Source organism: Micropterus salmoides, unplaced genomic scaffold, assembly GCF_014851395.1.
Source record: "Micropterus salmoides isolate LMB-PRFRI ecotype aquatic unplaced genomic scaffold, ASM1485139v1 Ms_hic_scaffold_1648, whole genome shotgun sequence".
Lineage (NCBI taxonomy): Eukaryota > Metazoa > Chordata > Actinopteri > Centrarchiformes > Centrarchidae > Micropterus > Micropterus salmoides.
The window spans coordinates 1-15,209 of NW_024040761.1; the positions used below are offsets into that span (position 1 = coordinate 1).

The 15,209-nt window shown below is 39.5% G+C and overlaps 1 protein-coding gene across 2 annotated transcripts; it reads right to left on the reverse strand.

The window, feature by feature from the left end:
- Nucleotides 1–1,784: 1,784 nt before the first annotated feature.
- LOC119906508 (NLR family CARD domain-containing protein 3-like) lies at nt 1,785–13,513 on the reverse strand. Of its 2 annotated transcripts, XM_038723899.1 has the most exons (12): nt 13,421–13,513; nt 11,323–11,433; nt 11,101–11,217; nt 10,800–10,913; nt 10,440–10,553; nt 8,278–8,344; nt 7,959–8,187; nt 6,082–7,882; nt 5,283–5,456; nt 4,423–4,596; nt 3,682–3,728; nt 1,785–3,468 (listed from the first exon to the last, which is right to left on the reverse strand). In XM_038723899.1, exons 2-12 carry the CDS (start codon nt 11,409–11,411, stop codon nt 2,939–2,941), a joined length of 3,456 nt encoding a protein of 1,151 aa, XP_038579827.1. In that variant the 5' UTR covers nt 11,412–11,433; nt 13,421–13,513; the 3' UTR covers nt 1,785–2,938. The 2 variants fall into 2 exon arrangements, with proteins under 2 accessions (XP_038579827.1, XP_038579828.1); XM_038723900.1 differs by lacking the exon at nt 10,440–10,553.
- Between the last annotated feature and the right edge of the window lie 1,696 nt (nt 13,514–15,209).

A 15,209-nucleotide genomic window follows, 5' to 3' on the forward strand; every position in this document is an offset into this window, starting at 1 on the left:
AGGATGATGTGAGAGATGGTGTCAAAGGCTGAAATTGCTGGGGTCTGCACCAGGTTCCTAAGTGTAGGAGTTATTGCAGCTGATTTTAGAGATGGGGGAACAATACCAGAAGTGAGAGAGGAATGTATAATGATAGTTATTAGGAGGAAGAGAGCAGGCTTTTATCAAGAGCTTTTTTACGAAGCTCTTAGGCAGCTCTATGGAGCAAACAGCAATCCATCACCACCCAATCCAACTACAAAAACACCTTTAAGAGGAGGAAAAAGGAAAAACGCACAGGGAAACACAGACACCCTAACTAGCTGTATAGACATTCATTTCTGATTTTCATGTGAATTTGGCGAGTTGCACTCAAAGTAACATCTTGAATTCATATTAATATAAAATCTGGATTTCTTAATGTTTTTCATGATTTTTTTTACAGGACATTAACCTGAAAATGTCTGAGACAATGTAGCTAAACAGATGTAGTTTACAGTCAATTCACTTCTAACTTACTTTGTGTTAATGTTCCTGCATTTAAATAAAAGAGGCACTCATGCAGTTTAACCGGTTACTTCATTACATGAAGATGTTTTACAATGAATGATGAACTGTTTCTGCAGAAGCATCAGACAGTTGCTGAAGCCCGTCACATCAAACGGATTGAATTCTTATCAGTCATTAAGAATATTGGGGGAGCAACAATTAAAAAAGGATCCCGCTGAATTTAATTTAAATAAAATTAAGAATATTATTGAAAATGTCTTGAAATGTAAATTAATTCTTTAGCATATATTAAATGATTGATTCACTGTCAATATGACAGTTTTTCAGTTTGAACGAAGATCCAAAAATATGAAAATCTCAAAATATTTTAACATTAAGATGCATTAAAGTGACCAGAAGATTACTGAATTACAACATATCATTGCCTTTTGGTGGATTTATTAAAAAAACAGAAGAACATAAACAAATCAACTGGACCAGAGGTCTGCCACCTAGGGCAGTTTCTAACGTTTGGCCCCAAGAAAGGAGCGTCTCACAATTTAACTTAGTGTCACCTGTGTTTAGGAAACAGAGGCTCCTTTCCCACACTATGACTAGACATTACAGACCACACACAGCCTAAATGATGGACAACATAATATGATAGACTAAGTACAAGTACTTATATACAAGTATATGAGATATAGTGATTCATGTGCATAGAAGTTTCTGCTGCTGCAACACCATACGCAGAGCAGCCTTTTCCCCAAGCTATCAGACTTTTAAACTCAAATTCTCAGCACTGCTCTATAGAATAGTTTATTTCTGTTTCTGTTCCATTTTATAATTGCTTTGTTTTACTGTTTATTGTCTCATACGTAGCAGATGGGAGTTACAAACTCAGTTTCATTTTACAGCCTGTTGTAATGTCACAAATAAATCTACCTACTCCCTTCTACAATAGATCTAATAGATTGAACACATATGGGTAAAGGATTTTCTGCTGCCACAATATAAACATCTGTTCTGATTCTAATCTTTCTGTATTCCATTCATTGTTTGATCTGATATGTTTGATATGTAACCAGCATGCAGCAGCTGTACTATTTAAATCTGACGCAGGTTTTGTAAAGGAACACATTAATTACATGATTTTACTTTACACTGTAAAAATACAACAATACAAATAGTCATTACAAGGTAAAAGTACAGCAATCAAATATTATATAGTATTTCACAGAATATACGATGAATTATTATATTAACATCACCTTGGAAGATAACTTTAACTTGAAGGAAAAGCAAAAGAAAAGGAATGTGTTTTTAAAACATTTATTTATTTGGATGATGAGACAAGGCCTTTGTAAATGGGAGGTTTTATACATTTCTGAATAAATACATAAGGAATAAACCTTCTGGTTTTGAGTATACAAAATACTGATTATGTACAAGTTAAAATATTAACAGCTGTCTTGTGTCTCCGATCCATTGTCATATGTAGCCAATAACATCAATGCAACTTCACTGCTCAGAGCAGGCCAGCAGCTGATATTTTCATCATTGTATTTAGTGAAGGCACACCTGCATACACCTCTCTAAAAGCACACAAACCCCTTTGCTCATCTGTCGTGGCCCTACTCGACATAAACATAAGTTTGATTAAGCAACAGTGACTTACAAAACCGGTGTGATGTCTTAAAAGTTTGACAGCCCAGAATCTCTGTTGTGTTCAATCCTTTCCTCTCTGTGGTCAGCACATTCAAGACATCACCAAGACCTTTTCCTAATGTTGTATGCCGTTGCCAGTCTCAATGGCCGGGGTTCAATAAACAATGCTTTGTAAGACATCCTGCTTTTGAAATATGAAAATGACCTGCTCAAAAAATATCGTATTACAGACTTGACTAAAAGTTTTCTAATGGTTCAGAATGCTGCAGCTCGTATCTCAACTAAGCTACAAAAATCTGACCAATTCCACCTTACCTCCATTGGCTGCCTATTCATGTAAGATCAACCTCTGTGCTTCTGATGACTCACAAAATATTAAATGGGCCTGCCCCTTCATACCTGTCTCCTTATATCTCATCCTGTGCTCAGAATACAGGCCTGTCTGTCTGACCCCAGAGGTTATCAGAAGTCAGCTGGCTGCCTTTTCCTATCGTGCCCATTTTCTCTGGCATAATCTGCTAACATTACACAGTCTGACTGTCTTTAAATCAAAACCCAAATCTCATCTTTTCGACTTAACCTTCCGCTTCCTAACTGCCTATTCTTTTATCACTTCACGCCTCATACCTGTTATCCTTCCAGCGGGTGGCTCACAATCTCAGCACATCTATTAAGCTGATTACTTCTGGTCCATATACAGTCCAGATATTTTGAGTTAGTATGACTTACACAAAGATTGTGTGTGTGTGTGTGTGTTTTCAGCAGTGTGAGTGTTTCTCTACACAGGAGGAGACTCTCCCTCTTACAGTGAACACAGAGACATAAATGAATCAGGCCACAACCCAAACTCAAACCCAGCATACAGAGGTTCAGTGAATGTGGTGCTGAAGGTGTGGAGGTGGATCAGTGTGCCAGAGGAGACACTGTAAAAGGACAGAGTGCCAGCAGGACAGTCCACATACACTGCTACTCTGTTAGAGACAGAGGAGGAGAGGACTGTTCTTCCATTATTGTGCCAGGCAGAGTAACCATCAACATCAGAGCACCTCAGACTCCAGGACTGATTATTCCGTCCAAACCTGCAGTCATCACTGCCTCCACTTCTTTTGATTCCTCTGTAAGTCACTGATATATAAACCCTTCCTCTCCACTCGACCTCCCAGTAACAGCGACCAGTGAGACCATCTCTACACAGCAGCTGTGGACATTCAAACCTCTCTGGATGAGGAGGATATGGCTGCTCCTCTGTCACTGCCGTCACCTCCCTGTTGTTGTCAGACAGTTTCAAGTATCTGTTTACTGTGTTTGTGTCCAGTGTGAGTTCACAAAAATCTGATGGAGAGAAAGAGACACAATACAGCCGCAGTTTATCATCTATCCCACCTGATGGGTTTATTGTTACTTTACTAATGAAGTGAATGTTCATTAGAGCAAACCTTCAGAATGACTTGTTTTTTTGGATCTTCTATCAAAGTGAGCTTTTGATTTAAACTACTTTAACATGTGCTGCCATGTTTTCATGAGTCAAAGTAAACGCAGACTTACACTTCCTCAGACCAGGTTTCAGCCACTGCTCTCCAGCATGTTCCACCCTGGAGGAAGAAACAAAGTCAGAATGAACCTTCAGAAGCTTCCACATCAGTGGTCTTGAAAAACCTTCACAAGATAAAACATCTGCATTTTTAAAAAAACACTTCATACACTCAATTAACTATACATAAAATATTTTAAATAAAACAACAAGAAGATGATAATAAAAAGGTCAAAAAGGCATCCAAAAATAGACAAAAGACTTCAGCCGATCGTGACACAGATCTTTCTGGTGAACTGGTTCTTTACAGAAAGTGAATGGAATAATGAAGAATGCAGACTACCTCCAAATTCTTCGGCAAAAAACCCAAAATCATCCAGCAAGAAGGTTGGATCTCGACGCAGTTGGGTGTTTCAATAGGACAAATAAATCAGGCTAGAATTAAGGTATTAAAATGACCCAGAGTCCTGACTGAAACCCCATCAAGAACATGTGAACTGTGCTGAAGAAACAAGTACGTCAGAAAGCCACAAATTTTCCTCAACTTCACCAAGTCTGTAAAAAGAAGTGGTCAAAGATTTAACCAGACAATTGCCAGGAGCTTGTGGATGGCTACCAAAAGCACTTAATTGAGCGCTGAGCATATCAATACTGTCATCACTATTATTAACAGGGCTGCTGGTTGTGACTGTGAAGCAACAGCCTTCGGGGTATCAGTGTGACAGAAAACCAGAGCTCTTGTTGTCTGTTCATACCTGAGAGTTTCCAATCTCCGGTGTGGATCCTCCAGTCCAGTAGATAGCTGCTTTACCCCTGTGTTTCCTGGATGATTGTAGCTCAGGTCCAGCTCTCTAAGATGGGAGGGGTTGGACCTCAGAGCTGAGGCCAGAGAAGCACAGCCTTCCTCTGTGATCAGACAGCCTGACAGCCTGGAGACACAAAGAATTATATTTTATTCATCTATACTATCAAATCTATTCTTTCTATGTCAGTGTAAATTCACTGATTACAATTATGACAACAGAACACGTCATCAACAATGTAATTTGACTTAAATCTGGAATAATTTATTTTTCACCCCTCAGTTGAAGTAAAACTGGCTGCACTGACAAAACTTCAGGATGGTGAGCAAGAGTATGTTGAAAAGTTTGATTTTAAAGTGGTCTTAGGACGAGGCAAAAATGTTTGACAGCAGAATTCATTTGATAACAAATAAGATAAGAATTTTATAATAACAACAATAACTAAGATGAACAATGCTTCAAGGGTCCATAGAGGGGAGTGGTAGTGGTATGTGATATTGCTCTTTGTGTTTGCCACTATGAATGAAAGCTTTTATATTACACAGGTTATTTGATCCATTGTTGATGTAAAAATACGGAATAGAGCAGATTTAAGCTTTTGTTTGTGCATCACCTTTGCAGCAGAATTAAAATGAATTTATGGAATCTACTCAAAGATAGTCATACCCACAAACTTTCTCAGAAAAAATGGTACTGCGGTGTTCATGAGTAAAATGTAAACTGTTAAATCCAACATATGCAGGAAATGTTTTTCTACAAACTTTAACTTGTATGTCAAGCAACATTTAGGGAAATAGAAGTTGAATCCTGACCTGAGAGTCTCCAGTTTACAATGGGGACTTTCCAGTCCAGCAGAGAGTAGCTTCAGTCCTGAATCCTGCAGGTCGTTGTTACTCAGGTCTAGCTCTGTCAGACTAGAAGACTGGGAGCTGAGAACTGAGGACAGAGCTTCACAGCTTCTCTCCGACAGATTACAGCAACTCAGCCTGAAGCAGAGTTAGTGATACAGACAAGAACTGATAATGTTTCTCTTGTTTACCACGTACAATACATCACATTTCTATGGTTGCCCTTAAATCACAAGCATTAGAATCACAAGTGACGAGAAGATTTTTTAATTTGATCCATTGTTAATGAAAAAAATTAATGGAGTAGCTTTTAGCTTTTGATGTTCATCACCGTTGCAGCAGAATTAAAATAAAATATAAATTCTCTAAGATAGTCATTCCCACAAAGTGGTACCACAAGTTTACACTGTTAAATCCTACAAATGCTGGGAACAAATTTTTCTACAGACATTAACTCTCAATGTCATGTGACGGGATTCTTTGTGTTTCCTATTGAGTCTTCTTGGGATCTAACAGCAGTTAATTACAATTTCTAAACAGATGGCCATAACACTGGGATCCCAAGAACATATATTAATTGTAGCTTTTTTTATTTCTGTACTAATTTATCAAGGTACACTAAAACTAACAGACAATTTGATGTGTTTTTCAATTGATGAACTAATCAATTTGTCAGCTGATAGTCACAAGATTTAGCCAACTAAGACATTCATTAACTGAGAACATGTGATACAGTCAGTATCTCCATTATCTGTGCACTTACAGAGCTTTGTTGGAGGCTTTGACCACTGGCAGCAGCCTCAGAAGAGCCTCCTCTGAAGCAGAGTATTTCTTCAGGTCAAACACATCCAGATCTTTTTCTGATGACAGTAAGATGAAGACCAGAGCTGACCACTGAGATGGAGACAGTTTATCTGTGGAGAGACTTCCTGAACTCAGGAACTGTTGGATCTGCTCCACTAGAGAACGGTCCTTCAGTTCATTCAGACAGTGGAAGAGATTGATGCTTTTCTCTGTAGACAGATTCTCGCTTATCTTCTCTTTGATGTACTCAACTGTTTCCTGACTGGTCTCTGATATGCTTCCTGTGTGTGTCAACAGGCCTCGTAGGAGAGTCTGATTGGTCTTCAGAGAAAGACCCAGGAGGAAGCGAAGGAACAAGTCCAGGTGTCCATTTGTACTCTGTAAGGCCTGGTCCACAGCACTCTGGTAGAGAAGTGTTGGTTGAGATTTGTTTCCAAACCGCCACCACCGCCAGGAGGTTGGTTGTTCTTCTGCCAGCAGATTGACACCAGAGTTCAAGGTCAGATGGACATAAAGAGCAGCCAGAAACTCCTGAACGCTCAGATGGACGAAGCAGTACACCTTGTCCTGGTACAGCCCTCTCTCCTCTTTAAAGATCTGTGTGAACACTCCTGAGTACACTGAGGCTGCTCTGACATCGATGCCACACTCTGTCAGGTCTAATTCAAAGAAGATCAGGTTGCCTTTCTGCAGCTGCTCAAAAGCCAGTTTTCCCAGAGACTCAATCATCTTCCTGCTCTCTGGACTCCAGTGTGGATCTGTCTCAGCTCCTCCATCATACTTGATGTTCTTCTGTTTGGACTGAACTACCAGGAAGTGGATGTACATCTCAGTCAGGGTCTTGGGCAGCTCTCCTCCCTCTCTGGTCTTCAACACCTCCTCCAGAACTGTAGCAGTGATCCAGCAGAAGACTGGGATGTGGCACATGATGTGGAGGCTTCGTGATGTCTTGATGTGGGAGATGATTCTGCTGGCCTGCTCCTCATCTCTGAATCTCTTCCTGAAGTACTCCTCCTTCTGTGGGTCAGTGAACCCTCTGACCTCTGTCACCACGTCAACACACTCAGGAGGGATCTGATTGGCTGCTGCAGGTCGTGTGGTTATCCAGAGGCGAGCAGAGGGAAGCAGGTTCCCCCTGATGAGGTTTGTCAGCAGCACATCCACTGAGGTGGACTCTGTAACATCAGTCAGGACCTCATTGTTGTGGAAGTCCAGAGGAAGTCGACACTCATCCAGACCGTCAAAGATGAACACAACCTGGAACTCTTCAAAGCTGCAGATTCCTGCTTCTTTGGTTTCAGGAAAGAAGTGATGAACAAGTTCCACCAAGCTGTACTTTTTCTCTTTCAGCACATTCAGCTCTCTGAAAGTGAATGGAAATGTGAACTGTATGTCCTGGTTGGCTTTGTCTTCAGCCCAGTCCAGAGTGAACTTCTGTGTTAAGACTGTTTTCCCAATGCCAGCCACTCCCTTTGTCATCACTGTTCTGATTGGTTCATCTCTTCCAGGTGAGGCTTTAAAGATGTCTTCTTGTCTGATGGTTGTTTCTGGTCTGTCTGGTTTCCTGGATGCTGTTTCAATCTGTCTGACCTCATGTTCTTCATTGACATATGCAGTCCCTCCCTCTGTGATGTAGAGCTCTGTGTAGATCTGGTTCAGAAGGGTTGGGTTTCCTGCTTTAGCAATCCCCTCAAACACAGACTGACACTTCTTCTGTAGGTGAGACTTGAGTTTAAGTCGACAAACTGCAGCAACAGTTCCTGAAAGGAAAAAAAACAGACGTGAGTGGATGTTAGCGTCAAAATGAGAAATGTCTTGTGTGGAAAATCCTCTTACTGCTCTGCAGACGATCAGCCAGCTCATCCTGCTTCATTCTCCTCAGGAAGTGCAGTGTGATCTTCAGAAATGCCTCTCTGCTGATTCTCCTCTGCTCTTTCTCCTCACCGTCCACTGCCTCCTTATCCTCACTGTGTCTCTCCAAGCATTCTGGGTAATTTGTACTCAGAACCTTCTGGGCCTTCTTCAACTCGTTCTTCATAAAAGTTAAAATGTTTTCCTCCAGATGCTGGAAAATAATAAAACTTTAAGTTACGTTTTTCATTTCATTTGCAGCAGAAAGAAAAGTTGTTGTTTATAGATGTTGCTATTTACGCACCATAAATATGGAGTCCAGGTCTGTAGGATGCTGCTGGACAGACTGACCACCAGGAACCCTCTGGACTCTGGGGAGAAAACAAAAGTAAAATGATTCCAAATATCGACAGATAGACATTTTTGCATTTGTTGCATTTCGTGGATTAGGAGATACAGTTTTTGTGTATCAAAGATGACACATTCAGGTTGATGTAAGCAGCTCACTGTCATTTGTGAGACAGTATCTAATTGGCCCCAAAATACTTTGATTTTCAACCATGTTCCTCTGAACGTCATGGAAAACTGAATAATAATAATAATGCATTTTATTTAATGGTGCCTTTCATAACACCCAAGGTCACCTCACAAACAATATATTCAGACAAACTTCCAGTGGTGGAAATGAATCTTCAATTTCAGAGAAAGTTACTGTCGCAAGGGAAGGAATTCAAGTATCTTGGGGACTTGTCAACAAAGGGGGTAAAATGGGGCATGAGGTTGACAGATTGGGGAGGAGGAAACTGAGCCTGAGGATGAAGCCCTCAATTAATCGGGTTCCAAACCCTTACGTAGGGTCATTATTGTTCTGGGTTATGACAGAAAGGATGAGATACAAATGGCTTAAATGAGTTTCTCTCCAAACACGGTTAGGCTCGACAGGATGAGGAGCTCAGATATCTAAAAGGAGTATGGAGTAAAACTGCTCTTCCTTTGCTTTGGAAGTTGAAGTTTTTAAGTCATTACCTCCTTGAGGTATTTGAGGTACGTCAAACTCTGAGACTGCTGGATAGATCAATAACACACAGGAAGGTTTACATATCTCATTCGACCTGGGAGTACCTCGAAATTTAGGGCTGATCAATTTTGGAAAATAATAAATATTGCGATTGTGATTTTTATTATCTTTTAAGCTCTTAATTTTCTATATTATTCAAAACAATGTTTATCATGACCAACACAACATTAGATAGATTAAACATACTGTTCTTTCCTGTATGCCAGGCCTATATATTATAATGAAATTAGGTGATGCATGAATTATTATAATGAGCAATGGTGGAAAAGAAGTATCAAATTATATTAATTTCAGTGAAAGATAATTTGAGTGTCAAGTCATGGCGTTAAATAATATCATATAATATCATCAGGTAGGCCTACCTACCGACAACAGGAAAAACGAAGTTCACCGCAGTTTATTTTGCAGTAAGCGCTCAATATATAACCCACGGTTCCACCACCAATTAATATAAACAATAATAATAATAATCTTTAATGGTATAGCACCTTTCATACATAAAATCAGCATAATACCAACTCTTTCAGTAAAAAGAAGTACATAAATAAATGAATAAAACACACAATACAGCGACATGCAAATGATCCACAAGCACAAAAACAGATATAGGTATTAAAACTGGGAAAGGGTAGCCGCCAGGGCTACAGTATGAAATAAATACTAGTATAAAATAGATAAAAGCAAAAGAATAACTATAATCAGTTAAAAGCCAATTAGTCCTTATCTCCGTTCAAATCTCCACAAGAGTCCATCTCTCAACAAAAACAGATTTAGGTTCAATACAAGTTGGCCAACAAAAATAAAACCAAGTGACCCCTCGTGCGTCTAACAGACAAGCTTGGTAATTCTCCAACAACACCGGAACCCCTGGTCAATGCTGCTGGTAAGCAGCGCCTTGGCTGTAACTCAGGACAGACTGGGCTTCTTCCAGAATGGTGAGTTTGGTTTGAAACACCGTCACAGATATTTTCCCTGAGCTGACTGCTGGCTGTGTGACACATCCTGTGCGCCGATCGCCACAATACGCTAACCGTACTACACGTGTCTTTCTGTTCTGTATTTTTCCTGTCCGCCAAAGTGACGGATGGCCCGCAACCTTCACCCGCCACCGCTAACAATTTACCTGCACATATATGACCTAAAACATACTCAGTTATTTACACAGGTCACACAAAGCAGATAAAGACAAAAATATTATACTTAGTTATTATTATTAGTTATTTATTCATTATAATTTAATATTGCATATGTGGCAAAGGTATGTCGATTAATTGACCTTAAAGTGATCAGTTGATTAATGTATTAGTTGTTTTAGGATTTAAAGGTTTTTAGGAATCCAACCTTCAGTACTGAAAGCTAAAACCTGCTCTCCTGGTTTAAAGTCTTACCTGTCTTCATCAGAGTGCCGTCCCCCTTTGAAGTTATAAGGTTCAATTATGGACTGGTCACTCTTCATGGACACACAGCTGGGAACAGGAGAGTCTGGTCTCTGCTGATGAACCCTGATAGAAACAGAGACAAACCCTCAGATCTCCGCCTGCCTTATCGGTAATCTGAAAGTTATTCCCCTGGTTTCATTGTTTAATTGAACTGCATCTGCTCTGCCTCAGTTGTCTGGAATTGGATCCTATCCCTTGTATTCCTGTGCTGCACGCTTTGGATAACTGTGATAGACAGATTCTATGTATTTAAGTCTATTCCCTTTGTCTAGTGCCACACAGTTGATGTCTTTTGACTCATGTCCTTACCTTTCTTCAGCAGAGTGCTGTCCATCTCTGAAGTTATAAGGTTCAATTATGGACTGGTCACTCTTCATGGACACACAGCTGGGTCCAGGAGAGTCTGGTCTCTGCTGATGAACCCTGATAAAAACAGACATTTGAATGTTGAATTTGCACCTCCCCGTGTCGTCCAGCTAGCCAGCAGACAGTGAGTCCTCTGCTCTGAGTGTTGGTGGTTCTGCTATCCTGACCTGCACAATCTTTTGTGTCGTGACTTGACAGAAGGTGAGCTGCAGAATAACAAACTTAACCTGGTTTAGAGTCTTACCTGTCTTCATCAGAGTGCCGTCCCCCTTTGAAGTTATAAGGTTCGATTATGGACTGGTGGCTCTTCATGGACACACAGCTGGGAACAGGAGAGTCTGGTCTCTGCTGCTTCTCTGGGCTTCAACACAACACACACAGAGATTTGAGTGTGAATAATGATGGTGGAGAGATCTGAGCTCTGTCATGGAGAAGAGTCATGGACAGTTAGAGATCCTCATCTCACCTTTGAGCTTTGGTCTGGCTGCCATGTTCCCCCCACAGAGTGCTTTTAGAGGGAGGGACTCCCTCCTCCGTCTCCTCACACTGATTCATAGCTGGATAGCAAAGCGCTCATCTTCACACAAACACAACAACATGCTGTCATTATTTATCATCGTTCCTCTCAGTCACATGACAAACATACAGAGCTCTGACTGAAGAAACTCATGAACCTTTCTGACACCAAATTCACACAATTACGCAAATCTGACAGTTTAAATGACTTGTTGACAGTTTCAGCTGCAGTGGAATATCAGCCTTTTTTTTCAAAGGTACTTTCTGGATATTTAAAAGGAGCATCTTAGACCAAAACTGCTGGGCATTCTGGCACAAGAGCTGCAAGGATTAATCAATTAGTTATTTTGAGAATTGATTCATTAGTTGGAGTAATCTTTAAAGGAAAAATGTGAACGTTTTTCTGGTTTTCTCCTGGTTGCTCCTCTGTGACAATAAAATGAATATATTTGAGTTATGGACAAAACAAGACATTTGAGGACGCCATCTTGGGATTTGCAAAACAATGATCGACATTATTCACCATTATATGACCAAACAACTTATCAATTAATCGAGGAAATAATCAACAGATTAATCGAAAATTAAAACAATGGTTATTTGCAGCCCTATTTGGCACACCAGACTCCATTGAGAAAAACAATAATTTTACCTTGCAGCTCAGCCTAAAATACACTTCATTCAAACTGAACAGAAACAAAATGAAACTCACCAAACCGTCTTTTCACTGACTTTTGCTCAAAATAAAACCTTAATTCACCGTGTTAGATGTCGCAATGAATGCAATGTAATCCTTGGAAACACTAAAGTGCTTGTTTTTGCCAATGAATCAGAATGTTGTTCAGTGTTTGATAACATTATGTAAAATATCCCTAAAGAGACAGACCTTTTGTTTTGTTATCCACAAACAGCCTTTATAGCCCTGTCACTTGTAACCAGACTCTGTGATAAAAACACTAAGTTTAGCACTCATCAGCTGATGTAGTTCTGCTGTCAGTCCCCCAGATGGAGCCAAGAGGAGCACATTGACACAAACAGCACACCGCTGGAATATTTATCTTTGGGATATATGCTGGAAGGAAGTGTGCCCTCTTTCACACATATGTTAGTGAATAAAGTCAGGGAAACTCCCTTTAGGATATTGCATCGTTTCTAACTTGTAAAATCCTTTTTAATTTAAAAAGCATATGTTGGACACCATGTGTTCCTCCTGTGATCTTCATTGGAAAAGATGTCTGTAGATTTGTGCTTGATTATATTTACTGGGATTTTGGACAAATGTATAATAATGTAATTTCTGGTTTTATTTATGTTGAAAGACAAACGCTTTTTGACTAATCTAATAATCATTTTTGTTAAGTTTTATATCTACAAATGTATTCACCTTAGCTAAACCAATATTAACTGTACTTAAGAATTAAGCCTATATTAAAACAATAACCTCATCCCAAAATGAGAAAGCCATCAAAACTGTAAAACTATGAACTTTACACAATATAATTGTAGAATTTTAACACCGGTTTCTTTTCTTAATTATTTGTTTATCTTTGTTGGTCTTTTTTTAACTAGGTTTATTCCCCTGCTAAGTTAAGTCATAGGCCTGTCGCGATACATAGGACTGCTGTTTGTATGTTGTAATGAAGCAATAAAGTAAAAAAAAAAAAAAAAATAAAAAAAAACGCAGTCGGGCCTTCCGCCATTAGGCGTGTTCTGAGATAAATAACGGTTATTTGACTTTAAGTCGATTATTTTCTGCCAAACAAACAAACAGCTGTAACACTTCCGCACACAGTACTGACCGTCAGCAGGCGTCAGTTTCACCGGTCAATCCGGTTTTCACCGTTTAAAACGTCTAAGGCTAAAAAAACCAACACCGCAGGGCCGAGCGGGTGATCCTCCACAAACAACCTCCGCACACTTTCTAACTGTTCTTACACCCAGACTGAGTTAAAGAAAGGAAAAGCAGAAACATTCAGAGACACGAGCCTTTTAAAAGAAGAGAGAGACACATCCGACATTAATAACTAACATGAAAACAACAAATTTACCTTTTTTCGTCTGAAGGGAGAGAAACTGCGACACAACGAGAGTGAAAGTGAAACTTACAGACGGGAAGAGGAGGAGAGTCGAGCCGCGTTCAAACACTCTTCTTACACACCTTTCCTTCACCTCGGTGAAAAACACGGATTGTATTAAGTTCTGATGATGTTGTTAACTAGAAATTCACAGCGCTTGTTCTTCATGATTCCTCCGAACTGGATGGATTTGAAAGAGAAGAAATAAATAGAGTGAATTGCCCTAGTGTGGGACATTTTTTGTTTTTCAGACTTATGTGGCATGTTGCGATGATAAACACCCAATACCCTTTTAAAAACCTCAGGATGTGTCCAAATCAAAGAGAAAATGCAGATAACACATTCCAAAGGAAATGACAGACATATTGGTGCTTTTAGTGCAAAATGTTTGAGACAATCAGCGACTTTCCTAATGTGGAAACGTCTATCATAAAAAATCACCTTAATTCACGTAGAATATAAAAACATTCTTAAGTCAGTAATTCTGTTGGTTAGGCTATGTATGAATGAAACATTGATAACTGAACATCAACAAATAATATGATAGTTTGAAATTAAGCAGCTGTTATAACAGGCCTGAGTTTTGTCATGCAGATAGAAAAGAGTTAAATGCACAATCAGAATTCCTGATTTATTTTATTTTACTTCACAACAAACACAAACAATGCCTTTCATCCCTGATTCTGTCTCTCACTCTGCGTCTGAAAATCTCTCCGTGTCTTTCTCTGCTTTGCCATTTCAAAATACATTTAAATGAATTAATCATTAGATGCCTAAAATTAAGTGGACTGGGTTTATTTGTTATTTTTTTCATTTTAAGACACCTACTCCTGTCACACACACACAACCACAAAAAGCCTTCAAACCGCCATCCCCCAAAGAATAACAATTTCTCATGACCTTAAACATATAGTACAGCATTCTAATAGTGCCACTAAAACCCTGTAAAAATAAACTTTTTGTCTCACAAACCGTGGCCCACTACACTTTTTTGAGTGACTGAAGTACTTTACAACTGTGCCACTTTCGAAACCACATTTCCTAAAGTGGAAATTTGATAATAATGTAAAATATTTAGCTTAAATATACAAAGTTATATTATTTTCTGATGGACAAACATTTTATAAGCACAATAGACCAAAAAATAGTAGGATTGTTTTATTTAAAATTAATTAGTTTGTCAAACCTCTATGTCACTGACAATTGGGTGGTCTTTACACAAGTTTCACTGGCATTCCTGTATTTATGGGGGACCTACAAACACAAGACCTTAGGTGTTGCCCTTTAGGGCAGTCCACCCTAGTTGGATTTGGAGCCGATGGTGCAGGAATTTCCCTTCATTTGGATCGTGTCACAAGCATAAAACAGCTGCTCTGTTGTTTCTACATTTACGTGGTGCCGTGGTGAAATACGATGGCGTGCGCTATGAGTACGCTGATGGTGCTGGACACTTCTCACCCTCAGCGGTCGCCACCTTGGCTACGTAGCAGAAGGGGAGGGACCACAAACTTGTGAAAATGGCGGCCGAGGAAGCTGCAGCGTCTGCGATCTCGTAAAAGTATGATTGTTTTTATTTACTTTTAATAAAATTTTATTGAAGTCAAGCGAGAAAAACAAGCCAGCAGAAATTTTGGCCACAAACAAACAACCACAGTCAAATGTTGCAGATAAGGATCTGCAATAAGAAGAAGCGGATAAATCTTGCGATCTTCATTTCCGGTTAGTGCACAAAGGCCCTGTTTGATTTGAGACAACACTACCC